The sequence below is a fragment of the Ambystoma mexicanum genome, chromosome 2p (assembly GCF_040938575.1).
Source record: "Ambystoma mexicanum isolate Mex_15411 chromosome 2p, UKY_AmexF1_1, whole genome shotgun sequence".
Lineage (NCBI taxonomy): Eukaryota > Metazoa > Chordata > Amphibia > Caudata > Ambystomatidae > Ambystoma > Ambystoma mexicanum.
The window spans coordinates 196,858,754-196,885,448 of NC_090923.1; the positions used below are offsets into that span (position 1 = coordinate 196,858,754).

At 44.5% G+C, this 26,695-nt stretch overlaps 1 protein-coding gene across 2 annotated transcripts in view; it reads left to right on the forward strand.

Annotated features, from left to right (window-relative positions):
• LOC138566338 (protein SSUH2 homolog) overlaps window positions 1-26,695 on the forward strand; it is a 267,097-nt gene that overhangs the window by 198,132 nt on the left and 42,270 nt on the right. For both annotated transcript variants that reach the window (XM_069643480.1, XM_069643479.1), the window contains exon 2: window positions 9,563-9,630. In XM_069643480.1, the coding sequence (XP_069499581.1) occupies window positions 9,563-9,630 (68 nt within the window). The remainder of the gene's footprint in view (window positions 1-9,562; window positions 9,631-26,695) is intronic.

Below are 26,695 nucleotides of genomic sequence, written 5' to 3' on the forward strand. Positions count from 1 at the left end.
TTGTGAAGCACAAATTTAATAGTTTTATGGACCATCGTGAGGACGCCCCTGGATTGGGTAGAAAAGGAAGTGAAGTATCTAGCGGGGCCCAATGCTGGGGCCATTGTCCTTGGCATATATCCTTGAGAGTGTGTTTCTTGTAAATACAGTATTTTACAGCTATGCCTATTAGCATGGGCCATAATCTTGCGGGCTTTGGTGTGGTTGCTTAATCCCCGGACGTTATGATATGATATGGCATTTGTAACGCACCTATACACAGGACGTTCCAGGACATTATGTTGGTAGACATTTCAATAACAAAAATCTAATCCCATAATATATGTTTAGTGAACGTCCCAGATCCAGCGATAATGTGAGCTCCCAGCATTGAAGTTGAGGATGAGCTCGTGGCCATTCAGTACGTATGCCGTGCAACCTTGTGTGCCAATTTTTAGTAACACCCCATACCCTCCCACCTCCCTCACCACTAGCCCAAAAGTAGCAGTGTAACCGTCATCCACCCTTAACTGTACACGGCTGAGCCGCCACCAACATGGCTCAACCTGTATGAAAGCCCAACTGGGGCTTACCCATAACAAAGGTGTATCAAAGAACAGTGCAATCGCATTGGGGTGCGCCATTGCCGTGCACCAGCACGCCTAGAACCAAATGGTTCTGTTACAAAACAGTAAAGCAGTGTCTGCGGTCATTTAGTGCATGTCCCTGCATTTCTAGGTGGAGAGCAGGGATCTAAGTACGGAATTAGAGTGTAGCAGTTTAAACACAGATAAACAAAGATATGATCAGGGTAAACAATTCAGCATTGCGCAGATAAAGCAGTGTGTGTTCCAGATGAGGTAAGCGACATTTGCATAGTCAAGGCCGTGTAGCAAGGCAATCAAGGCAGAAAAGTCAGGTGAGAGTGAGGCCAATGTTCGGACAGACTCTCAGTACGCAAGTAAGCAGGGCACCTGGAAGACGTGGAACACAAGGCAGTAGAGCTTGGCAGTTAGTGAACTATAGGGATACTCAGGGGTATGGGCCAATGCAGCGTAAACCCAGCAGCCAGCACCCCAGGGGGTTTATGCGGTATGAACAACAGGATCAGGGAGGCGAGGTGCGTGGCGTAGCTGAGCCCGGCCGCTGGTTGGATGCCAGTGAAAAACTGACGTCCGGTCACCATGTGAGCAGAAGATTCAAAGTACGAGGGGAGAGAGGAGCTCAATCATTGTCCATGTGGTCGTCAGCAGGGGCATGCAAGGGGATATGTGCCTCTATGAATTTTAAAGCCTCTGCAGGTACCGTGAAAAAATAAACGTGCCGGGAACAGTATGGTGTAAGGAATATTCCTTTCTCTGAGCAATTGTTTGACCCCCAGAAATTGGCGGCGTTCCTGCTGCACTCCAGTAGAAAAGTCCAGGAATATCCTGATCACCTGCGACTCCAGTCTAAACTCACCCTTCTCTCGCGCCAGCCGGAGGTTCTGGTCTCGGTCTCTGAAGCTTAGAATTTTCGCGATGATGGGCCGCGGGAAGTCCCCCGGTTTGGGGCGTGGGTCGAGTGCTCTATGAGCTCTCTCGACGGTGAACAAGGGGGATAGGACGGGATTGCCCAGAAGTTCCTTCAGAAGATCTTCAGTTGCCAGTTCGATCCGGCCCTTGAGCGCATTTTCGGGAACACCAATAATGCGTATATTATTTCTGCAAGATCTAGATTTGAGATCGTCACATTTGGCTTTGACTGACTTCATGTCCTGCGCCAGTGTGGTCACCGTGTCTTGCAGCATGGCTATGCTGTCTTCGCTAGCGCCTATCCTGGTCTCAGCCTCAGTATCTCTCGAGCCATGATGATCCAGTTTGGCTTTGAGGGATGCGACATTTCCATTGATGTCATCCAATTTCTCATGGAAGGACGCAAAATTTCTGGCCATGGACTCCATCATTACAGTTAACTCCGAGGTTGATGTCTCAGCAGGGACTGCCTCGTCCGCCTGCTCGTCAGATGTTTGGGCTGCATCCAGCCTCGGGGTCGCCTTGGGAAATTTGTCCATTGCGCCAGACTTATTTACATTCCTGGATCTGTTCGACATCATGCAAGAATGCTTCTCTTGCTGCAGGGGTGAGGTGTCAGGCGGCAGAGTGGATGTGTGGCGCAGGGAGATGAAAGTAAGAATGGACCACTGATCTTTCAAGTGCCACAGGTAAGTTGCAAATGGTGAGGCAGGAAATTAATGCTTAGAGGGTTATCTCGAAGTGAAGAAGAGTGCTGTCAATGCAGTAGTTAATGGGGCCTCACAGCTCCACGAGTGTAGGTTGCCAGTAGTGGTGGTGAGTATGTCAGACGGCCAGTGCTGGCAGGCCAGGAAAGACAGCAGTCCAGCTGACTCTAGTCCGTTGTTGCAGCAGACACGGCACAACGTGAGTGGGAGTGTACAGGGCCTGAAGGACACCGGGGCCAGATGCCGTAGGGAGGCGAAGATGTAGTGCGGGGGGGCGGCGAAGTCCCTCCGTGTGCCCACCCCCTCACAAACTCCTCACCTGATGTGTGCTGGGCCCGGCCGGCCGCACGAGCATGGACGGCCCACAGGGTCCCTCCTCCGCGAGCGCAGCCTCTACCAGGGCTCGGATGCGCGCTCACCAGGGGGAAGGAGCGATCAGGGGCAGGCGAGCAGGAAGGCGGGGCGCCACAAACCAGAGTGGGCCCGCGGGCGCACAGCTGTCCGATACCGCCCAGAGCAAGAAGCTCCGGGCGCCGCAGAAGCGCGAGCCGCTCCGGCCCAGGACGGCACTCAGTGCGGGACGCAGGCCCCAGGCAGGCAGGCGAGCGAAGCAGCTGGTAGGCAGCAGCGGGATGCGCCCGGCCCCAGCTCCGACGTGAGCAGCACGGCAAAAGTCACTGTCCATATAGGGGGCGTCTCCCAGCAGCCCGCCGCACGTCCCCTCGGCAGCAAACAGCAATGGCAGGGCCGGCTAGGCCCAGGGGGAAGGCAGGATGGCCCGAGACACGGCTCCAGGGCACCGATTTCGGCCCAGATTGCACACGCAGGTAGCCCAGTATAATAGCTGTGCAGGGGGACTGGTGCAAATGCAGGATGATGTAGATTGCCGCAGATGCTAACAGATGAAGTGCGGCAGTGCACGGAGCAATTAAGCTAGGCAGCCATTTTGTCGGCTGCTCATCAGCGCCCCCCCCCCCAATTCCGCTGCTTTTTTGCCGTGAATAAAAAGGAAACAGATTCGGGTTGTACTCAGCGCAGGAAGGACGCTGAGGACAATCGCATCCTGGAGAAATACAAGAACAAAAGTAAGGAAACAGGGATGTTTTGCAGCAAAATCTAACACGTTCTCTTTAACTTTTATTTTACCTTTTCTTTGGGTAAAATGTGCCCTATAACCTACTGGTAATGGGGCATACTCTTTGAAATCTGCAAAACTATTTGGAGTAAATGGAAATAGAGCCAAAAATGACAAATAAACTAGTGATCAAATATTTTTCTTTACCATTACTGCAGTTAACTGGTTTGGACCTGCCATGAACTACACTATGATTTATTGTGAAAATATATAGAATTCACTTTGAACTGGCATTGAGTTAAACAACTACCGACTATTGTCATCGAAACTAATAGACCTCACCATCCTGTCCTCTCTAAAAATAATGACATTTACATGTCTAACCAAGAAAAGAATATAATGACAACTGAACTCATGGCCACACATTTACTTATAGGAAACTACCTGATCATAAGAAGGAGTAATCTAACTAGTGCCAGAGCACAAAGCGGATAGAAGGAAATCATAAGACCATAATTTAAAACAACTGAACAGGGTAAGTGCATAAAGATCTGCAACACTACTGACAATATATAATTAGATATAACATGCATGTGTAACAGCAAATGTGAAAAAATGGATGCTTTTCCTTGACAGTTTCTCTCTTGTGGAACCATGGAGATATATCCATGGAGAAACACGTGTCTAAAGATTAACAACTAAAAGAAAAAACATATCATTGAACTAGAACCTGAGAGAATAACCAATCAATGAAAATCCAATTGATTAATGGTATTAAGGACAAACAACTAAAAGAGGAACAAAAACTTATCAATGCACTCTGAGACCAATTGACAAAACTGAATGTGATGTGTGGTATGTTTTGTAATCCAACAAATAAAAGAATTCAAGTAAAATGAATAAATGCGAGTATGTATTTCATGAAGAAATATAGCTAGCGCACTGCTTGACTGGTTCAGATAAGGAGCAAAAAACTATTGTACGTTATTGTTGCGGTCACAATAAACTGAGCCTTAGCGTGCAGACAGCTCAACCTACACATGACCTAAAGGACTCGCCTGGAACAGATCCTGACTTGACCGGACGGTATTTGGCTAGACCCTCTGGGGCAAGCGTAGACCTTTTCAGAATGAGTTGTATGAGTTCTATCTTCAGTGTGCATTGGAATACACCTTCACTGAAGGAGATATTCGAGATACTAACAGGGTTTGAAATTGAGGGGAGCTGGGAGCTATTTAGCTCCTGAATGTAGCATAGAAGAGCCTGGTTAGCTCGACAGAAACAGCTAACATGAGCTACTGTTGCCTCCCAGGGCTAACTGATGCCAAACCAACACACCTATGTGAATTTACCTGTATGCATTTGGGACAATCTAAAAACTAACATCAGGAAGCATCTACACACCATTTAAAGCAAAAGGGGTCATACATAATGGACAAAATGATGTGTGCATCTTATGTGGAAGTTACATTTGATGGTGGATACCCAGGAGCTGCTTTTATCTCCTGATTATTCAATCCTAATTTCGATGCCTGTACCAATGAGTGCATTGAGAGCTTGGCTGATGGGTTGTTTATTGAGGAAAGCCGGGAGGCAATCATCCATGTAAGCAGCAGGTTTAATGGTAGTGAGCATGCCTGAAAGATCCTTAAAGGGAGATGAGTTTGAAGTCGGTCCAGGTCGGCATTTAACGTGGGAGGATAGAGAGCTGGGCTTGTTCTAAAAATTACGCATCAATGAGACCCCTGATCCTATCAATTCTGTTACTGAAGAAGGTATTGATTCTACTGCATTTGAAGCTTGCACCCAGAGCACCTATTTGGACTTGATGCAGTGCTTGATGGTTGTAGGTCAAAGGATCGACAAGCAAAGAGTCGAATGGTCAAAGGATCGACACCAAAAACCAAAGGATCGAATTTTTATTTTTTTTTAACATTTTTTTTTTTTGGGGGGATTCCCCCCCGAACCACCGTTTTTGTGGTAAAAAACACTTTTTTTCACTAAATGAAAACCCCCCAAAAAAATATAATTTAAAAAAAAATGTGATCCTTTGGTTTTCGATCATTTGGTGTTGATCCTTTGACCATTCGACCCTTTGTATTCGATCCTTTGACCAGACACCGTGCTTGACTACTTCGAATAAGGCTGTGCTATTGCTAGAGGCTGCCTCAGTGGTGGTGGTGTAGCAAGCCGACATAGCCCCGGAAATCATGTTCCTGCAATGGGTGTGCAGTGATTTGAGGGATGCTTATGGTTGCAGTCCTTTTGCCACCTTTATTCAATTGATCTGACTGAGCATCGGTTGGCAGCAAGCTCAGGTATTTACCTGAGTGTGCACTGTTTGACTTTGGCATGACTAGACCATAGAAGCACATGGACATTCACTAGTTCTTTTGTGTAGTGGTTGAATGCATCCATAAGGGTTGAGGCATTCCCTGCGATTCGGTACGTTGCAAAGGATGCCTCCTGTGAGTCTATCAGGAAACTCTTGAAACAGCGGTGTGCAATTGTGTTGCCTTGCCTTTCTGGGACAGCTTTGCTTGTGATATGAGAAAGGGGATTACATTGTGATTGGTCCAGTCGACGAGGAGGGAATGTGAGCACAAGAGCAGTGTAAAGATGGAGGTAAAGATGACAAGGTGGTAAAGATGAGGTTGAGTGTGTGGCCTTTGCTATGCATGGGGGAAGAGTATGATCTGTTGAAGGTCCGTGGAGTCAGCCAGAGAGCTAGACAGTCACATACTTACTGGCTGGTGACAAGAGAACAAGTCAGGCATAGATGAACTCAGGAGGGAATTAATCCAACAAAGTAGCTCCTGTTACACAGCACACGTAGTAAGTCATTCAACTTTTTGGAAGTCAATCTAAAGTGGTGCTTAAAACTTTGGGAGTAAACGCATTGCTTGACAAAAAATGAAAATCAATTGTTGCATAAAAGGTAAGCAATTGGATATGTAAAACTACACTTCTGGCCACAGGGAATGGTTGGAAGGACTCTGGGGGAAGTTTAAGGACAATGGAAATACAGCATGTTTTTTTAATAGCTCTAAAGTTTCTGAAGTGAGAGCCACGTTTTAAACACTTTGCAACCTATGAACTGACTTTCTTGCTCATAAATTTTGGATTTTTGTTCAGCTTTTTCTGGACTTCAACTTATCTAAAAGGTTCTTAAATAAATCCCTGGATGCATCAAATGTGAAATGGGAGGGGGTTGGTTACTTTCCCAGACCTCACTGATAATGCACATTTGTGCTCTGCAGTACCAGGCAGGAAGCCCTTGCCACTCGCTGATGAAGAACATACTATACATGTGGACTAGAACTTGTATGTTATGATGAAGTTCTTTTGTTCCACCAGTCTGTATGACAATTTTCTTCACACCAGACCGCCCTCCAATGTCCTGACTGAAAATTGCCCTATATAGTTTTTAGCGACATGATTCATGCTTTTGTAAATGTGTCTTGTTATAGCATTGATAATTTGTCAGAAACATTATTTTGCATCAATTTATGTATGGTGGAATTTATAAACCTGAATCCAAGAATGTGGCAGGCCTTGAAGCCCATGCAGTTTTGAGAAACGTATGCATTGCATGGGGTTTGAAAACCAAACATATTGTCCATAGCAGAGATGGTTAATGGCCTTCTGATGATGGGGCACAGATCTGGGAGAGGCAAACGATTGGGATGGGGCTTGGGGCTGGGCATTGAGGACGGAAGCCTGCTAAACACAGACACTGGCAGCAATATAGGTGGCACCCGTCGGATTCTGAGGGTGACAATGCAGCTCCATAGGCTCCAAGGTCAACTGCTTCAACAGCAGGCTCTGGACCGACTGATACAGGTTTATTGTGGGGAGCGAGAAACCAAAGTGGAGCCAAGGTCAACTTTCCTTTGAAGTACTGCACCATAGAGAGAACCTAAGAAATCTGGGGAAGTGCTAAGGACAATGAAACATGGCCACACACCTTTGACATATGGGCTCTTTTATTTGTTCATTCCTGACAATAAAAATGGTATGATGTATGGCTTTATATATCAAGAATCCACCGTGATAAAGCATATAAGCTGTAAATAAAGCCAAAAAAGATGACCAAATCCATCTCGCATGCTTTGTCCTCTGGTATGGTATCTGAAGTGAGGGGTTGGGGAGAAGGGGCAACTGCTTTAGAGACGAGGGCCGGTGGAGTGGCTGGCTGTTGCAGCCACAGCACACACAGCCCCTCCCCTGGGGAAGGGGCAGATAGGTTACCCATGTTGAGCCTCAAAAGACGTATGCAAATTGTTTTCATTCATACCTGGTTGATACCTGGTGTTAAGCCTTCTTTTAGAAGACACTAAACTGAAACAAGTATTCTGAATAAGGAAGCTGACAAACCCATCATACTTTTAGCGGGAATGTAGTCTTTCGAGTAGTATGTCGGTCCTAAAGAAGGAACTGTAATGAGAAATGAGTGGCGATAAGTAATGAAAAGTTCTCCTAAATTGAATTTATGTTCGCAATTGTAGTTATCATTAATAGGAAATAGAACATCCTCAAATTCTACACCAGTAAGTTAAAAAGTGAAGGACCTACTCGCAGATCTCACTGGGAGCTTTTAATATTGCAGTTTTAGTTGCGTTAATGCATTTCTTGACCACATCAGAGAGATTTATAGTTTTCTGCTAAAGAAATAAGGCAGGACGACGTTTCAGTTTTTTGCAATTTTAATCAATGTCTTCCCGATTTGGCATGCATTTCCCAATTACCCATTACTTTTGCAATTTGTGAATAGCACATTTGTTTTCATTTAAACTCTGTGTGCCATGCAAGGTTTTTGTTTCATCTTCTGGGATTTTTAAGGAGTAACAACGTCAAAAGATTTCATCATCATATTAAGATAGTTTTCTACACATGAATTTGCTGAGACTGATCCTAGAGCTATGTAGACATGAGGATTGATTCCTTCAGTTTCTCTAAAACCCAAGAGAAACGATGGCCATTTCCTAGCAGTGTACAACTCTGTAATATTGTAGCGTTAGCCATATTTAAATCTAATACTTTTCCTCCAACATGTTTAGGAGTGAAGGCATGATGCATTACTTCCAACATGTTTGGAGTTTGCAAAAGGGAATTCATTTTAGATGATAGACTATCATAAATTATAAGATTAAATTCACTCTAACCCTATCCTGTGCTCGGCTGACAGCCCATTGTGTATCGGATCATTTAGCCCAACCCTAACTCAAATACAAATATTTAGATACAGTCTAACCCTATCTCGAGCCAACCAGCTACTGCAAACTCTAATCTCATCCACTAAATGCCTCATAACCCTCCTATTACCCTCACCCAATAGTCCTCCATGAGTGGGGTATCTTGTACTCTCTATGGTCTACAGTAAATTGTGTTCCAACATGTGCAAGTGGAGGATAATTTACAAAAGGCACACTAGCTTTACTGGTAATGCTTCTATGTCTCACAATGTTTTCAATGAAGCTTTTTCGAGGCCTGCATGTTGGTAAATACCTTTACATGGATATAGTATGCATCTAGTGGAGTACTAATATGATGCTGAATGTACCTTGCTCCATAGAAAGCAGCCACGTACACATCTGCCAGGGTTGAATATTTCAAAATAATGGTTCAATTGTATGCATGGCAACCCAAAAGGATTTGTCATGCGATAGAGAGATTTAGGATCCATTTTTGTTTCTGTGACAAGCCTTTTTCTCTGAGTGTCCACATTAAATGACAATGCATCCTGTTTTTATATCCTTTTCTGGCTGGAGGTTTTTTGCAGCTCTCTAAACCCTGTAGAACTTTCCTGATGATGGTGTATTAAAGTATCATGCCCTATACATTATATCCTTTTGTGCTATAGTTTAAGGTGCAGATGGGTAAAATTTCCTTTTCACTCATTTAGTTCACTGCATGCCCAACACGCACCAATTTACTTAGGACTCACTGAATGACAAATGCACGGTTGGCTCGAAAGTAGCTAGCTTTGCATGTTGAGATTAAAATATAGGCTGTGCCCATCACCCCTAATGAAGTGTATTAGCTAGTATTTAATTTGGACGCAGAAGGAAAGTGTGTGAGAAAACGGTGCCTTTGATTTTCCAGAAAGTACTGTACCTATCAGAGTGGAACGGCTAGCAGTCATGGTCCAATGCTTTGCATACTACACCTGTACATGTTGATCATTGGAAGTGCTGAAGTCTCCTAGATGTGTTTTAAATACTGAACATCTCTGAATCCATTTATAGTATGTTTCTGTCTTAAAATATCTTTTGCTTTACCCATAGGAATGCTGCTGATCCAATCTATGGATCTACTAATCCGTTGCTTGGTGCGGACTTCCCTGGACATCCAGGTATGATAATGGATCTGTCTGCTTGGTGATGATGAAATCTCACATGTGCGTTTATCACTGTTGGTTTCAGTTCCAAATATCGAAAATCTGATTCAGTAGGAAACTCCAACCTGGCCAATTAGAATGACTCCATACAGCATTATTGCCAAGATGGCAAACATCTTAGAGGCCTTTTTAATGCGCTAGTGACAAACCAATTAGATGGTATGCATTATTTCTATTTTTAACTGAATTAAAACATCTACAACTCTCTACTACCAGCGTTGCCTACACCATGTGATCTTAAATTCTTCTGCATGCTCAGTACTGTGCCAATAGTCGCTTTCTTTCATGCATAGCTTCTTTCTATGTGCCTCCTGGTGCCCTCTTTTTTGCTGCTCTTTAAATTTTGCAGTGATTGTTATACATATGCTTACTTTAAGCCAGTAATTATATTAATTGAATACAGAAGAATAATTTCCATTGGCCCATGTGGATTAGTTCACAAAAACCTTTTAAGGAATGGTTTGGATCTTCCAACCGGGAAACACAAGACACCTGAGTGCCCCAGACCTTCCTCACAGCTTTACAATCACACCATAACAATATTAGACCCTGAGCTGCCTGTGTTTGCGTTAGGAAAGATGTTCTTTTTTGCTTCTTTCCTCCTATAGATTTCTATAAGACACCCTTTATGTTTGCTACCTCTTGAAACCTGTCTAGAGGTTAGTAAAGGCTTCTGCTTTACTTCCCTGCCCTTTTGCTCATTCCTGTGGGGAAACTGATCAGTCCGTAAGACTATCAGTACTGAGAGACTATGTTTCTATGAATTTCTTCTATCATTACAATTTCACACATCACTTTGAAGTGAAGTGTGGTTAGGATCGTTTGTATCCGTATACCTTTTTCTGTAATGGCTTTTTGGTTACTTTTGCAATGTGCCTGAGATGAGCTGGTGGCAGCCGATATTTTTCTACCATGTTTTTGTAATTTTACTCATGCACTTTTGCATTTACCACAAAGGGCTACTAAGGATGGCTAGCACCCTTAAATGGCTCTGCCATGAGGTTTTTGCTGCTTGTCTTTTGGCTATGTTGTTGTTTGGCCTTCTTCCTGCCTTCTTACTTCAGGAAATGCCATATATGGGATGAACTTTACCGGTAAAAGCTGCTGCTTTCGCGGATAAATGGGGCGGTTTGTGTATAAGCACAGATGTGGCGGCTGGGACTGTCTAGTCGGTCAAATGCGGCCATTGGCTATCCAGGATTGGATTGCCGCTTCCTGTTTGAATGGTGCAGATCCTTACCACTGGTCATGCTCCATTCCCAAATGTTGGGTGAAAGAAGGGCTCCTGCTGCCATTGAACAGATTGTTGGAGCCAAGTCCTCTACAAAGAAGAGCAGCATATCGATGACCCAAAGATGAACCCTGCATCTTTCTGGCATGAACTCCAGTGGAGTCCCAGTGAAGCCCTGCTCCTCTGCCTGATCTCAAGAAGACCTTCCTTGGTGCTTTGACTCCTGGTCCAGTGGGTACAATCAGTCTTAAGACCTGCTCGAGTGTCCATGCCTTCTGAGCCTTCAAAAGTTCCCAGTAACAACCGATAGACTGATCAGTTTGCGGGCTATCTTGCTTCAGCTGTCTCTGTTCCAAATGCATCTTTGGAACCTGGAAGCTCTTCAACTTGTATAACAAGACACCTGCTTCTGCATTCTCAGCCTTCTTGCATCAACGGACATCATGCTGCACCTGCTCTATTGTTAGTCCCTAGAAGATCGCCCATTGCTGCCTGACCATGGTGACTACTGTTGCAATCCATCTTCGCATCCTAGCGGTGTCCTGCAGTAACCTGCATTGCAGAAGTGATCTTCTTTTCTTTGGATTGTGAGCTGTAAGGCGGCTTCAACCAGTTCCTAAGCACTGCAACCAAATATGACCTCTGCACCCGTGATCCCGGTGCCTCCATCGACTAGACCAAGTACAGACAACCCTGTCCCCAATGGATTCCGGAAACCTCAGCAGTTTTCTATTGAGAAATCTGAGTTAGAAGGGTAAGTTAACATACCTGTTCCTTTATCCCTGTTCTCGATAGAACATGGGCAAAAGTCTGAACTTTACTTACCTTTTTTACCATAACCACTGATATCTTCCAAATCTTTTAATAAATCTACCTGTGAAAAATAACTTTGGTGCTGGTGATTTTAGTGCACAAGGCCCCAAACCATCTTAGGGCTGGACTAATTATGTGAAATGGGAACTAGTCTGTGGTTATTTTAAAGGAATGGTTCGCCCAAAAAATTTTCAAAAATAGGTAGGCAATATAAAAAAAAAAGATTGGCATTTTTTTTTTTCGAAGTCCCTATGTAAAATTTTGAGCAATTCAAGCTCAAAGATAGCACATGGGGGCATCCATTTTGTGAAATGGATGCCAGCCGCTGTGCTCGCTTTGGCTTTTGCAGCACTAATGAAGGAAAAGCCAGCCAGCTGTAGTAAACAAAAGCTACCACTGGGTGGCTTTTCCTTCATTGGTGCTGTACGCGGAGGACGGGGACCGGAGACTACAGGCAGAAAAGCTGCAGCTGCATCTCGGTAAGTGCTATTTTTTAAATAAAAATAAACACTAGCTGCGTTTCTTTTCTTAGTTTTCCGGGCTGGAGGAGCCCGGAAAACTTAGAAATAAAACCGCAGCTTTAAAAACGTTGTATTTATGTTTGCGGTAGCTTTTGAAGTGACCGCAAACATAAATACAACGTTATTGTGTTTGAAAACACTGCGGTTTTTCTTTGTAAGTTTCTCAGGCTCCTCCGAGGTGTCCTCCGAGGCCCGGCACTAATGAAGGAAAAACCACCCAGGGGTAGCTTTTGTTTACTACAGCTGGCTGGCTTTTCCTTCATTAGTGCCGCAAAAGCCAGCACAGGCGGGCAGCCATTTCACAAAATGTATGCGCCCATGTGCTTGCTTTTTCAATTTTTGATCGTTTTTTTTAATATTGCCTATCTCTTTTTGAAATAAACTTTTTTGGGCGAACCATTCCTTTAAGTGTCTGTTACTATATGCATGAAATTCATAATAGTGTTTCACTGGTTATTTAAGTATATGCCTTCTTCTCGTAAGGGTGAAGTTTGAAGTTTGAAATCATAAAACTAACACATGATTATTTAATTCTTATTAAGCGGCACACCCTCAAAGGCCTCAGGGAGCACAATAAAAAAAGAAAAAACATATGAAAGAAATGGCTACAAAAACCGGAATACACAAGGTTACCTATCAAGGGAACACATACTAATGTTCTTAAACAGATAACTTTTAACAGCTTTCTTAAAGTCAGGGAAGCAAGGGATGGCACGTATTGAAACTGGCAAACTGTTCCAAACACACAAATCCCATGCATAAAATATTGTACCCCCACATTTCTGCTGTGGGACACGTGGCTGAATGAGTTTATCTCCATTAGGGCCTTCATTTAAAGGTCAGAGTGGGAATTTTATGAGACACCTCATCAGGAGTCTGGCGGTAACCCTTAAATGCGGCGGTAGCGCTATTACTGCCGCATTTAAGGGTCCGCCAGATCATGGCTTTGGAGGATTTCCCCTCAGCTCTGAGCTGGGGGGAAATACGCGGCAAGTTTGCCGACTTTCGGTAGCGCTATTACCGCCAGCGGGAAATCCGCCGGCAGTAATAACGTGAATTTTCCCCATTGGGCCCAATGGGGAATGAGGAATTCCCGAATGGGCCCAATGGGGAATGGGCAATAACCCTTCCGCCAAACCCGTGATTCGGCGCTACTAGCGCCATGGGGTTTGGCGGTAGGGCTATTAGCGCCGCCGCTAATAGCGCCGGCGTTACCGCCCAGCTCGTGATGAGGCCCATTCTCTCTGCTTGACTGTAAGCCAATGAAGAGGCTCTCTGGCAGAGGCAACATGCTCCATCCTGCCAATGCCCTGAATGGTCCTCACAGCACCGTTCTGAATAGCCTGAAGCTTTCGTGGATTTGTAATAGAGGTGCCTGCAAACAGACTATTACAATAATCCAATTTATTTGTATTAGTATTTTATGAAATTTTATATAGCGGTTTAATCCAAAGCGCTTCACATAAAACAACTTGAATACAATAGAAGCAGTAGGTACAAGTCATGAGTCAAATCTAGAATTTCTAATCAAATTTAGAATTTACTAGGGCACAGGCCAATAGTGATCTATTTTTCTCAGATAGATCAGGTCTAATCTGTCTCAACAATTTGAGAATATATGCACACGTAGACCTTAAGTTAAGTGTATGTTTCTGCATAGAAAGTTTGGAGTCCAGATACACTCCCAACATTTTAACAGACGAGGCCACTGATATGTGAAAATCCACAATCAAGAACTGATTAAAACAAGACTCCGACATTTTTAGCAGAGGACTGGACCCCAGGATCAAGAGTTACGTCTTGTTATTGTTCATGGTGAGTGAATTGACAGCCATACGTGATTGTAGAATTTAAAGACAGTGTTTGTCGATCCGCACCCAGCCAATAAGGTACCACATACACGGTGCCAGGGATTGAACCCAGTGACTTTCGATTCAATGAGGAAAGCATAGTGACAGGACTGACTACCAGTAAGTAACCGAGCAAGCAATCATTGACTATTATTTCAGTACTAACATTATTTCAGTACTAACATTTGGACCTTATTGGCTGTGCACAGTTCACCAAACAGTCTTAAAATTCAAATAATTGGGGTAGTTGGGTAATACCACCCAGTGATGGCAATGCAGCCAGCCTAAACAACAGTATCGAGGGCACAAGCACACCTATCCTACAGTCATACCCTACCTCTTTATTAATCGTCCATGATTGTATCATCAAGTAAATCTGATTAATAGCCTCCAAATCCCTGACACAATCACAGTTCAATGATGATCTGGGAATTGTTATCATAATTGGTATAACTGACACCAAGACCACCCTAAAGGTTAAACAAAGGACGGGTGTAGATGTTATACCATGTCAGTGACAGAAACAAGCCCTCTGGGATCCCACAAGGCAACAGAACTGGGCAAGCTTTAAAGTCGCTTACAAAAACCTTGACCGTATGATGGATGAGGAAGGACTCGATCCAGTCCACTGCACTACTTGATGCATTAGCAATCTCAACCAGCCTACTGACTTGCATGGTGTGACCTACCAAGTCAAAGGTTGCTGGGAGATACAATAACATCAATAAAGCAGAATGGCCATTCTCAATGATGCCAGAAATATACTGGCCTTAAGATCTAATAGTGCCGTCTCGGTATCATGATTGGCTCGGAAGCCAGAATGCTGCCGGCCAATTAGATTGTTGGTTTCAAGAAACTCCTGCAGCTGAATATAGGCTATTCTGTGTAGCCCTTTTACCAAAAAGGAAGCATTTGTAATTGGACAACAGTTACTGGCCAAGGCAAGGGTCAAATAATTTTGTTTAAAGTAATGCTATGATCCATGCCTCTTTCAAGCCCACAGGTATACTAGAAAAGGAGGAATTCACAATTTGTGTGATTCAGAGAGTTAATGCATCTATAGAGTCCTTAATGATGGTTGCAGAGCAAATATCCCTTTACAACAAGTTGGCTTCATCTTCTTAACGATGTTAAAAACTCAACCACAGAGACCTGTTTAAAGGAAAACTTGGGATGGTCATTTTTATTGACAAAAAGGCCTGTTTCAATCTGAGGATATAAAGATATGATATGATAGGATATTTATAACGCGCTTAAGACCCAGAGTTTTCTAAATGCGGACCCGGGGATCGAACCTGTGTTGCTCCGTGTCATCTTGCTTCCAAGGTGAGCATGTTGCCCCTAGGCTATACTCCCGAGACAGATAGATACAGAAAAATACCAAGCATTGTTGCTTTTTAATAGCCTGGTGATGATTTTCAATTTTCCTTGTTAGTTCATCTTCTATATTTTGGCACCATGAGTCACGATGAATGGCATAAATCGAGAGCATGATTAGCATGTAAATATACACAAAATGTTGTATCTCTCTTCCATATTTATACTATTTCTAGTGAGCAGATAAATACAAATATATTGGTTATGTTCACAATGGGACAATCAATTTAACTTCCAGAATGGTAAGTGTGTTTGTCAAAACAACTGGAACAAAGTAAGGGGAGCAGCCCTAGCCTCAGCTGAGTTATCTGTGTATACTATAAATACTGAAATTAATCAGTCGCAATACTCAATTTAGATGAGCCAAATGCCAGGTTTGTAGCAGATCCTTAGAAAGTGGGGGAGATTGCCTTTAGCACATCCCACGCCAATACAGTCTCTGTCGCCAGAGGAACACCATTCATCAATCTGTAACCTATAAAGACATTTGAAGTCATGTGATGTTATGAGCCCATTCCCCACTTTCTGGTGCAACCAAACTAGAACTTTATTTCGAATGGATTGTGTCCTCCCACATATTCCTCATCTTGTGATATTCGTATTCGCCAGCTTTGCTGCTTCGGAATTTATTTTGTTGGCAGAGGGCGCTGGCGTCGATGTCCCTCGACGGGCTCCGTACCGCGTCAACGTCACCGTCAGTATAAATAGCTTGTGCAGCGCCCTTTGGCTTCAGTTCCGTTTTTCCGATTGCTTCGCTCTCGAGAACGGTACGCTTCCAAATTTTCCTCAGAAAATGTTGTCTTCATCTACCCCTTTTACACCCAAGACGGGGTTCAAAAAATGTATTGACTGCAGTTCGAAGATGTCGATAACAGATCCTCACCGCATTTGTCTTTGGTGCCTGGGTTCAGATCATCAAACTGGCAACTGTGGCTCCTGTCAAGTCGGATTCCCCACGACAGTGGGAAGATTTTAGAAAAAAGATGATGGAGGTCTTTGAGAATGCGGCATCGACCCCCTCAAAGAAACCTCAAAAGAGCCAGATCCCGTTTGCTCCATCGGACGACACATGGAAGTCAGAAACTACTGTGGTAAAACTCAGTATTATGGGTGAAACTCGTAAGACTCGAGTCGTCGTCGAGGAATCCTCGAGAGTCGAGTGTTTCCCCGATACCGCATAAAAAACAGAAGTCGTCGAAAACATCTGCGACTTCGTCGACGTCATCAGCGCCGACAGCTTAAACGTCGAAGACTCCATTGGTGTCGTTGAAGATTCCTTCAATACCATCGAAGGATCCTATCCTTCCATTCCCTCGATGAAAACTCATGAACAATACAGGAGATTTACTCCATTACCAAAATGAGACTTTTTTTAAGTCTATGGGCCTCGTTACAAATCGCCCTGTATGGAAACAACGGTGGTGGTAAACCCGCCGCCACCGTTGTTTCCATGCCGGGCGATCACAAATCCTGCAGGCGGGAGGTGATGTTCCCGCCAGGTATGACATTACGAGATGCTGCCGGTGTTTCCATGATCCCCATTTCCTTTGAGTCCCATGGGACTCAATGGGAATTGGGATTAACACCATTCCGCCTCCGTGATTCCCGGGAAACTGGGGTTGTAATGCCCCGGTAATTCCGGGAATCAAGGAGGCGGAATGGTAATACGAGTCCGGCGGTAACCAGGCAGTTTTACAGCCTCGGTTACTACCGGACTCGTAATGAGGCCCTATGTCTTCGATATTTGAAGAAAGTGGTTCTGAAGATGAGGAGGTTTCTCCTTTTGGAGTGCAATATGGCACTAGACAGGTTCCAAAGGAACTAATACATCCAGAATCAGAAATGAGAGACCTGTGTGAGACTCTTCACTCTGCTAGTGGCATTGATACGTCACCTGAGCTAGAGTTTGCGAGACTTGACCCTGCAGAACATGCAGATTCAGGGTACAGGAGTTTAAAGAATAGAGTAGTGGAATATATGGGTTGGGATAGAGCCTCACCCACCTTTGATCAGGGTGATATGACGGACATTCTAGATCGGGGCCCCCAGAAGGATCCAGTTCTCCCCTTCCATAGGGCACTTCAGAGAACAGTAGAAAAGAACTGGGAAGCTCCTGACAACATTGCTGCAGTAAACAGTAATTTTCCTAAGAAGTATAGAACTTCAACTTCTGATCCTGAGTATTTGAACAGGCATCCCACTCCAGAAAGTCTGGTTATTCAGGCTGCAACTCCCTCAAGACAGACTGCATATCCGTCTATCCCTCTGGATAGAGAGGATAAGAAGGTAGATGTTTGGGCCTGTAAAGTTTTTACTTTGGGTAGCATGGCTTTAAAGTCAACTAATGTCACCTGTATCCTGGCCAGGTTCACACATACCCTGTGGGACTGTATTTTGGCGGTGGCAAAACATATTCCGGATTGCGAGGAAAGGGAAGGCTTTGAGAATTTTGGAAAGGAGGCAATGGGGGAATGTCTCTAGTCTGGACTGGACACTGCTGAAAGTATCAGCAGGTCCATGGCTACAAGCACAGTGCTACGCAGATTTGCGTGGTTGAGGAAGTCGGGGTTTGCAAGAGACATGCAGGCCAGACTTCTCAACATGCCTTTTGATGGCTTGAGGCTGTTTGGTAGCAAGGCTGATGAAAACCTAGAAAGACTCCAGACCTCAAAAGAAGCATCCAAATCTCTTAGCACCTCCATGTGACAGCCTCAGAAACCCTATTCGGGCTCATCTTCCTGGAGCGGTCGTCCTTTTCGGTACTAATCCTCTTTTGATAGAGGAAGAGGACAGGCCTTTCAAAGAGGCAAAAGAAATGTCACTCGTGGTGGACGAGGAAACACTGCAAAGCTATCCTCAGGAACGGCACCTTTGCCCCCAGCTGCTCCTGCAGCCGCCTCCAAATCACTCTGAGGCCTTATCACACAAAACCCCAGTGGGAGGCAGAATCTCTCAGCATCTGAAAGAATGGCAGGGCATTACTTCAGATGCTTGGGCACTGGAAACAGTAGCTCAAGGTTACTGCCTTCCCTTCCTAAAAAGGCCTCGAGACCATCCAACGGGAGCCAACTCTGCCAAAATTCCAGACCCGCTCCTGTTGCAGGGAATTTTAACCCTGAAAGGTGCAATAGAACATGTACCTGTAGCGGAGAGGAACAAGGGTTGGTACTCCCCTTACTTTCTCATCCCAAAGAAGGACGGAGGATTGAGACCCATCTTGGAGTTAAGAAACTTGAACAAGTTCCTCAGGAAGGACAAGTTCAAGATGGTAACCCTTTCTCAGATCCTTCAGGCTCCCCAACTCCAAGACTGGTTGTTATCAATGGGCCTTCAGGATGCTCACTTTCATGTGTCAATCCATCACAAGCACAGAAAGTACCTGAGGTTCGCAGTTGGCGGTTCTCACTTTCAGTTTCGAGTTCTGCCATTCGGGCTGACCTCCACCCCGAGGGTTTTCACCAAGCTGATGGCAGTGGTTGCACGAGTCTCAGGAGAGAGGGGATTCACATCTACCCCTACCTGGACGATTGGTTGATCAGAGTACCTTCTCCCGAACAAGCTCAAAAACATCTGTCGATCACCTGTCACTTCCTTCACAAACTGGACTTCTCCCTCAATTTCAAGAAGTCCCAGATGATACCATCCCAAAAGCTCCAGTTTATCGGAGCAGTTTTGGACACTTCCTCGGGCAAAGCCTCGCCTCCCGAGATGAGACCTCTCCACATTCTGCAGATGGTAACAAATTCCAGAATGCCCAGGATCTGCCGGCCTTCGATTTTCTGAGGTTGCTCGGCCTCATGGCATCCTGCATCTTTCTGGTGCCAGAGGCCAGATTGAGAATGAGATCCCTTCAGTGGGCCCTCAGAACTCAGTCCCCATGATTACTTAAGTTATCGGGAGGGTGAGAAAGTTCAGGAAAACCATGATCATAATTGCACCGGATTGGGCCAGGAGGACGTGTTACCCGGACCTTCTGGACATGTCCATCTGCCCTCCAATACGTCTTCCGCAAAGAGAGGATCTTCTCGCGCAAGAGGAAGGTTGCGTTGTCCATCCAGAGGTCTAGACACTTAACCTTCACGCATGGTTTCTGAGAGGTTGAGATACAAGGATTGGGATCTTTCGGATGACGTAATGGAGATTTTGCTTTCGGCCAGAAGGCCAGCCACAAAATCCTTGTGTCGTTGGAACAAATTCAGTAACTGGTGCAAAGATAAGGATGCTGACCCTTTTCAATGTGGCACCCCAATGGTGCTCTCTTTCCTATTGCATCTAGCCAATCTGGGGCTCTGGATCAGAACAATTAAAGGATATCTTGCTGCGCTGTCCATTTTCAAGCGCTCCTTGGAAGAGCTTTCCTACTTCAAAATGTCATTGATCATTCAATTCCTGAAAGGGCTTACTAATGTATACCCTCCAGCGCCGTTTCATGTCCCAACTTGGGATTTAAATCTAGTACTTAAGTTTCTAACTTGTATACCATTTGAGCCTCTGCACTCCTGTCCCTTGAGGCTTCTAACACTAAAGACTGTCCTTCTTGTAGCCTTAACATCAGCCTGCAGGGTTAGGGAACTACAGGCTCTCTCATATAAACCCCCATATACTATGTTTTACAAGGACAAGGTAGTTCTTAAAGTTAAACCATCTTTCGTACCAAAAGTAGTTTCTGACTTCCATTTGTCACAAAAATCATTTTACCAACATTCTATCCTCCTCCTCATTTGGGCAAAGAAGAGGAGAGACTGCATAGACTGAACCCCAAAAGGGCCCTCAGTTTTTACATTTCAAGAATGTCAAAGTTACGTCAAGATGACCAACTTTTTGTAGGTTATACAGATCATAAATTGGGATTAGCGGTGACAAAACAAACTATATCCTGCTGGATCATTCTAGCTATAATTGAGTGCTACAGATTAGCGGGAAAAGCCCCACCGGATGGGCTACAAGCCCATTCCACAAGGGGAATGGCTACTTCTGCAGCTTTGAAGAGGGGAGTCCCTGCAGAAGATATTTTTTTCAGCTACAACATGGGCATCAATGCATACCTTCATTGAGCATTACTGCTTAGATGCTTCTTCCTCCAATGAGGGTTTATTTGCCAAGGCGGTACTGCATTCCATCCATGAGAACAAATAATTAGTACTCCCACCTCCAAAATGACCACTGCTATGGGAGTCTATCACAAGATGAGGAATACGTGGGAGGACATACTCCATTCGAAGAACAAGTTACTTACCAACTGTAACATTCTTTCGACTGGATGTTCCTCCCACGTATTCCTCATCAACCCTCCCATCCTACCCCGCAGTACAGTTTGCGTTTCTTACACTTTCCTCTCATGAAGTCTATCATTCACGGGGCACGCCTGGGTGTTCCTCGAATATTTCCTCGAAAAAACAGAACTGAAGCCAACGAGCGCGGCATGAGCTATTTATACTGAAGGTGACGTCGACACGGTACAGAGCCCGTCGAGGGACATCGATGCCACAACCTCGTGCACAGCGGCCTCTGCCAATAAAAGAAATTCCGAAGCAGCAAAGCAGGCGAATACGAATATCACAAGACGAGGAATACATGGGAGGAACATCCAGTTGAAAGGACGTTACAGTTGGTAAGTAACTTGTTCTACTCAAAGCTTCTATGGGATCTTTTCTGGACGGCCTCTCCACATTTGTGAAATTAGGTTCCTTTTATCCTGAATTAGTTCACTTATTTTGCTATTTGTAATCACTGGAGTTTGGGTTTTCGTTAAGCGGAGATCACTGGGCATAGAAGTTCTTTGCTTCTGACTAGCAATTCTGTCTAGCTTTTCATGAGGCTGTACAGGTAGATTATAATTGGCCAGCCATATTTGGCGACACTACTAGCGAGGAAGACGGGAATAGAGGTTCTTGCTCTGCTTGACATTTGTCACCAATTTGTCCTCTCACATAATTTTTGCTCCAGGCTGCTTTTAAGGTACATACAGTGGTTTCTATGATTGACAGTCTTAACAGTCTCAAGCCTTTCCTGAAAATGCTTTAAATTTGCAGTCTGGTTGAGTTTATTTTAATCCGCTCCATTATGGATTGCCAATCAGAGGAATCTTTAAGCTCAGAGCCTGTCTTGTGTCTGGTGAAGTGGCGTAACACAGGGGTGACTGAGTTGAAGCTCCTTTGGCCACCTTTATTGTGTATTGTGTGGGGATATCTCTGTTGTTGGTGTAACAACTGATGCTCATACTACACCTGTTGTAACTCCTGATAATGTGACTCCCTTTGCTTCTTTTAGTTCCACAAATCTACCAACACTTTCATCATAGTTCTCAGGCTTCATCTTGGCTTTCCTAGATAGTTTCCTAGGGTTGCATGTCATTTCAACGACGGTAATTACTTCAAAGTAATTTTCTTCAAAGTGATTAGTTTGAAATTATTCTTTGATTTCTTTATTTGTTTATATTTTGGGCCCCCTGTGATGATGGAAATGCATTGGAGGGACATTGCCTCCTTGTCCTTGTACTTTATGCTCCTTATACTGTATGTCCGGCTTATTTTCTGCACAGGAGTCCAGTCTAAACCCCTGGGAGTGCAACTCTTTATTTTGTTCTTGTTGAACCGTATGCATGGATACCCTTAGGGCTCAGATGGGTAGGGTTACCCCCTAGTGTATGCTTTTGGGCACATGTTTGTTGTCCACAGAGCTGGGCATGGGCTGGTGGCAGTTGCATGCTGATGTGACAGTGGCTCTAGGTATCCTCAATTTTTGGGATACCTTGGCCCTGCCATAGGAATCACCTCCCTTGAGTCTCAGTCTTGGTTGCTCGTCCATTGCTACCATATAGAGAACCTTGAATGGGGTGCTTTCTACCCTAACTGTATAGGGGGCAGAAATACAGATGCGCCCCTCCAGTCTTTACAGCCCCATCTCCCTCTTTTTCTTCACTACTACCCCCTACCACAAGCCCCTCCACACCCCCTTTGTACCACTTAACCCACAACTCGATACTATTTGCAAAGTCATTTCACTTAGAAGTACATTATTTCAAAGTCATTTCAATCTTTGAAACCACGGAATACCATTGCTAGCCACAGGTTTGGGGGAAGCAGGCCAAATCCACTCCTGGGAAACTGCAGACTTTTCTGGGACAGAGGTAGGAGGGTTGCTTTAAGAACAGAAGCCACCTCCCATCTCTTGTATCCCACTATGACCTCGGGGGCTTGTCTCCTCTGCCCATATCACCCACTCTCGATTCGCTTAGATGTTTTATCTTCCTTGCGTTCCTCTCTAAAGCTTCTGAGAGCCGACTTGCTTTTGGTGATGAACGGGTGGATGAAGGAATATGTTCTAGTGATGGCTGCTTGGCTTCTCCAGGATCTTGTGGGTGACACCCCTCCCCCAAATATTAGTAGGTCAGTGATCTTGGACGGGACCAAGGGTTTAATTTCGGCATTACTCATTGTGAATTAATCCCCCTAGCTCTCATCTCAGCATTTGTCTTAGATTTGATGGGATTTGTAGGCATTTTTGTTTTCATCAGTGGAATGATGGTATATATATATAAATATGCAAAATAACAAAGGCTCCAAAAAAAAGTATGTATACAAATGTGGATACATACTCGCTCATCTGCTCACACGGCCCACATGTGCACTGTTGTAGTGCTTGTTGGGTATGAATTGGTGTAGTAACACTGTGTGAGACTGCACCACACTTATCTGCTTGGTATTAGGTAACCCACATTTTGGTATAGGTCTGTAGTACACACGTTGGTAGTATGACTGAGCAGCCAGGCCTATCTCAAGAGGGGTAAATGTGAGCTGTAGAGCTGTAGCAATGAAATTCCAAATGCAGGTAACCAAGTAATACTTAAACTACAGGTTTCACTTATAAATAGTTATTTAAAAATGTAAGTTAAATAAACAAGCGTTCTTTAAAAAAGGAAAGATTTGTAACACTGAATATACTTTAAAATACTTTTCAGATTCAAACAAGTTAGTGGATACTCTTTGGATATGCTTCTTACACACTTTCTACACCCTGAGGTTACTTATTTCACAAGGACAGTAATGGCATTTATATGTCACTAGTTATACTTTGCAGATTCTGAGGTTGCAGAATGGAAATGTATAAGGAAGGAAAAGGTTAAACATGTTCTCAGTATAGGTGAGGGCAATTAAATCTTCCAATGAAATATAGACAAGCCTTTCCCAGCAATAACAGTCTAAAACAAGTTACTACCTATGAGGGACAGCAATAGTCTGCAGGGTGCCAGGACAGCCAAAGTCAATTGGAACAGTCTATGGAGCTGAGGCACCTCTTAGAATCAAAGTCTTGCACAAAGAAAAAATCACTTGTAGGGTCACAAGCTGTTAAGCCTGTGAAAAGCAGAGTCGGAATCAACTCCCCAAGTCAAAACAGTACATCTGGTTTGAAGAAGAGTGGTCAGCTGGATTCTGTCCTGTTGCTGCTATGCAGATCCTGGGTTCCTGAGCCTCAGTCGGGGGCTGGGGGGCAAGAAGGACGTCTGGAGGACTACTGTGGCAGCAATTTGGAGGTCGGCGGCAGCTACAGGCTTTTTTCGGATCGGCTGCACTTTGTTTTTTCAGTGCGCGATAAACAGCACCACGTGGATCTCGGATACCGGTTGGGCTTTCTTCAGTCCTTGAGTCTTGCACGCTGGTAAGGGAATCAAGCTCTGGTTGTCCTGATTCTGGAGGGTCCTTTGGATACTCCTGGAGCTTCTGGCCGGATTTTAGACGTTTCACTAGACTACAGATTTCTCGACCCCTAGCACTCGCTTCCTGCAGCAGGAAAGAAGTACAGCCAGTCAGAGATGATGGTCCAGTGGTATTCATCTCTGGGTTAGTTGGTCCCTCTAACCCAAGGCAAGAAGTCGTCCCTTCCGGAGCTTCTCTGGCGAATCAAAAAAGGAGTTCAGCACAGCAGCAGGGCTTCACCGGGCAATTCAAAGGTCCAGGAGGATGCAGCACGCTTCATTCATGGTTTCTTCATCATGTGTTCCTCCCAGTGGTCGACTCAAGTCCCAAATCCCTCGCAGGTTTCTACCATTCATGCACAGCCTAGGCTGTCAATCACACAGCAGGGTGGCTGTCCTGACTGGACTGGTTGCATTCAAGCATTACTAGAGACAAACGACAGGGGAGTTTTGGGAACCTCCCTCACATCCTGCCTTTACAGACACACTGGAGCTAGAGGCAGGCTTCAGGGCTGAAGCCTGCCAAAGGCAAAACGAACAAGGAGCTCAAACCTGGCTCAATGCACAGAGTAACAGCCAAGAACGACCTGACAAACAGAAAATTAAAAAAAAAGATGACCGGGGCCATTTTGACAAAATGGTCACCCATTGGTGCTTTACTGCAGCTGAGGGTTCATCTTACGGTAGAAAAGCACAATGCTAGGAAAGATAAACCACTGTCACCAGCCATTTAAAGTAGTGAGGGTAACATAAACAAAATGTTACATGAGAATGTAGGATAAGGGGCTACTAGGTAACCCCCCAGCACTCCACATTAGTTAGTGTGCGGTGGACCTACAATGAGAAAAGGTAAGTAATGTCTATTTAACTTTACTATTCTTGGGAACAGTCGTTCACACAAGAAAAGGTATTTAAACCTCAGGAAAAATCTAAAGGATTCCTCTGTGGCACTGAACCGAAGGTGCAGTGTGTCACCATGCAAATAGTAGATGCCTATTATTTTTTAAATTATTTAATCAGAAATGATTTTTACAAGATTCTTTGTCGTCGAGTATAAAAGTTCCATTGTATCTCTCCGTCCAGCTGAGATATTTAAAAATTCTTTGTGTGTATTTTTTATGTGTGTATTGTTCGAGCGGGAATTTGTTTGTTCGTTCGTCGTGGCGAGGTTGCGACCACCATCAAGCTCTAGAGTCTACTCCGGTTTTCTGCGCCCTCTTTCATGGGTTGGCTGATCTTTTTTAATGCTAAGTCTATTAGTTTGACAGTTGCCAAGGTCCATCTTGTGGTCCCCCCTGATATCAGTCTGTACCAGATGGAATCTTCAACTACCGTTGCAGCACCTGTAAGAAGGGGCTGCAGATAGATACGTCGGTTTTGTTTTGTCTTTGGGCAGGACATCACTAGATGTCTTAGTGTTTCTGGCTGGTCTGGATTTTTGCATAGGCGGCAGCTGTTTTCCGCCGATGGAGTTCTGATTGCCAGAATTTCATGTGTCATTAGCATGTTTAGTCTCGCTTTCATAAAGATATTCCGCATCAATTTGTTCGGAAATTTGACACAGTAGTTTTGAGGAACTTTGACTTTGTTAAATGTTGGTGGGAGGTGAGCCAACAATTTATTCGTTCTTGCTTTGTCGATTGTGTCGATCCAGTCCTTGTATTCCATTTTTCTTTTTACCCTTTGTGGGTTTTTTCTCAGATCTTCTTCTGTGCACGCCACCTCGATCAGTATTTCTTTTTGCTGGGCGACCCATCTGTTTAGTGCTTTGCATTTTTCACTTTTGACTTCTTCGGCAATGATGTTATAAATAGGCAGTGTGTCGGCAACAAGGATTTTTCTGTAGAGCTGTATTGCGCTTTTCTCCACTGATGCTGCCAAAGATACGAGGCCTAATTCGCATCTGATTGCTGCCATGAATGTTGACTTGGGAATTAGCAAAAAAATGAGAATTCTCCATAAAATCCAGCTAGAAGCTCCAGTGGTCTCCCAAGGACCCTCCAGAAGCAGGACGACCAGAGCTCGAGTCCTCTCAACAGATTGCAGGACCCAAGGAGTGAAGGAAGCTCACCCGGTATCCGAGATCCACAACAGTGCAGTTTACTAAGCACTGAAACTGTAAAGTGCTGCTGAACCAAAAAGAGCCTGTAGCTGCCAATGACCTCCCAAGCACCACTGCTGGAGCCCTCCAGATGTCCCCACCTCTTGTCCTCAGGACTGGGCTCAGGAACACAGGAGGGACTTTTCTATAAGCAAAGAGAAGGCATGACATTAGAAGGATCCACTTTCTTGTAAGGGGTTCCTCTAAAGCAACTATCATGCTCTTCATAGATTGGTTAAACATCTCCGCCAACCCATTGGTTTGGGGATGGTAGACTTTTGAGAACTTGTAAGTCACTACACAGTTCTTCCACATGGTCTGGATGTCGTGGGACATAATGTTTGATCCCCTGTCAGAGATGACTGCCTTAGGAAAACGTACCCTGGTAAAGATACCAAGGAGTGCCTTAGCCACTGCTTGAGCAGTAACAGA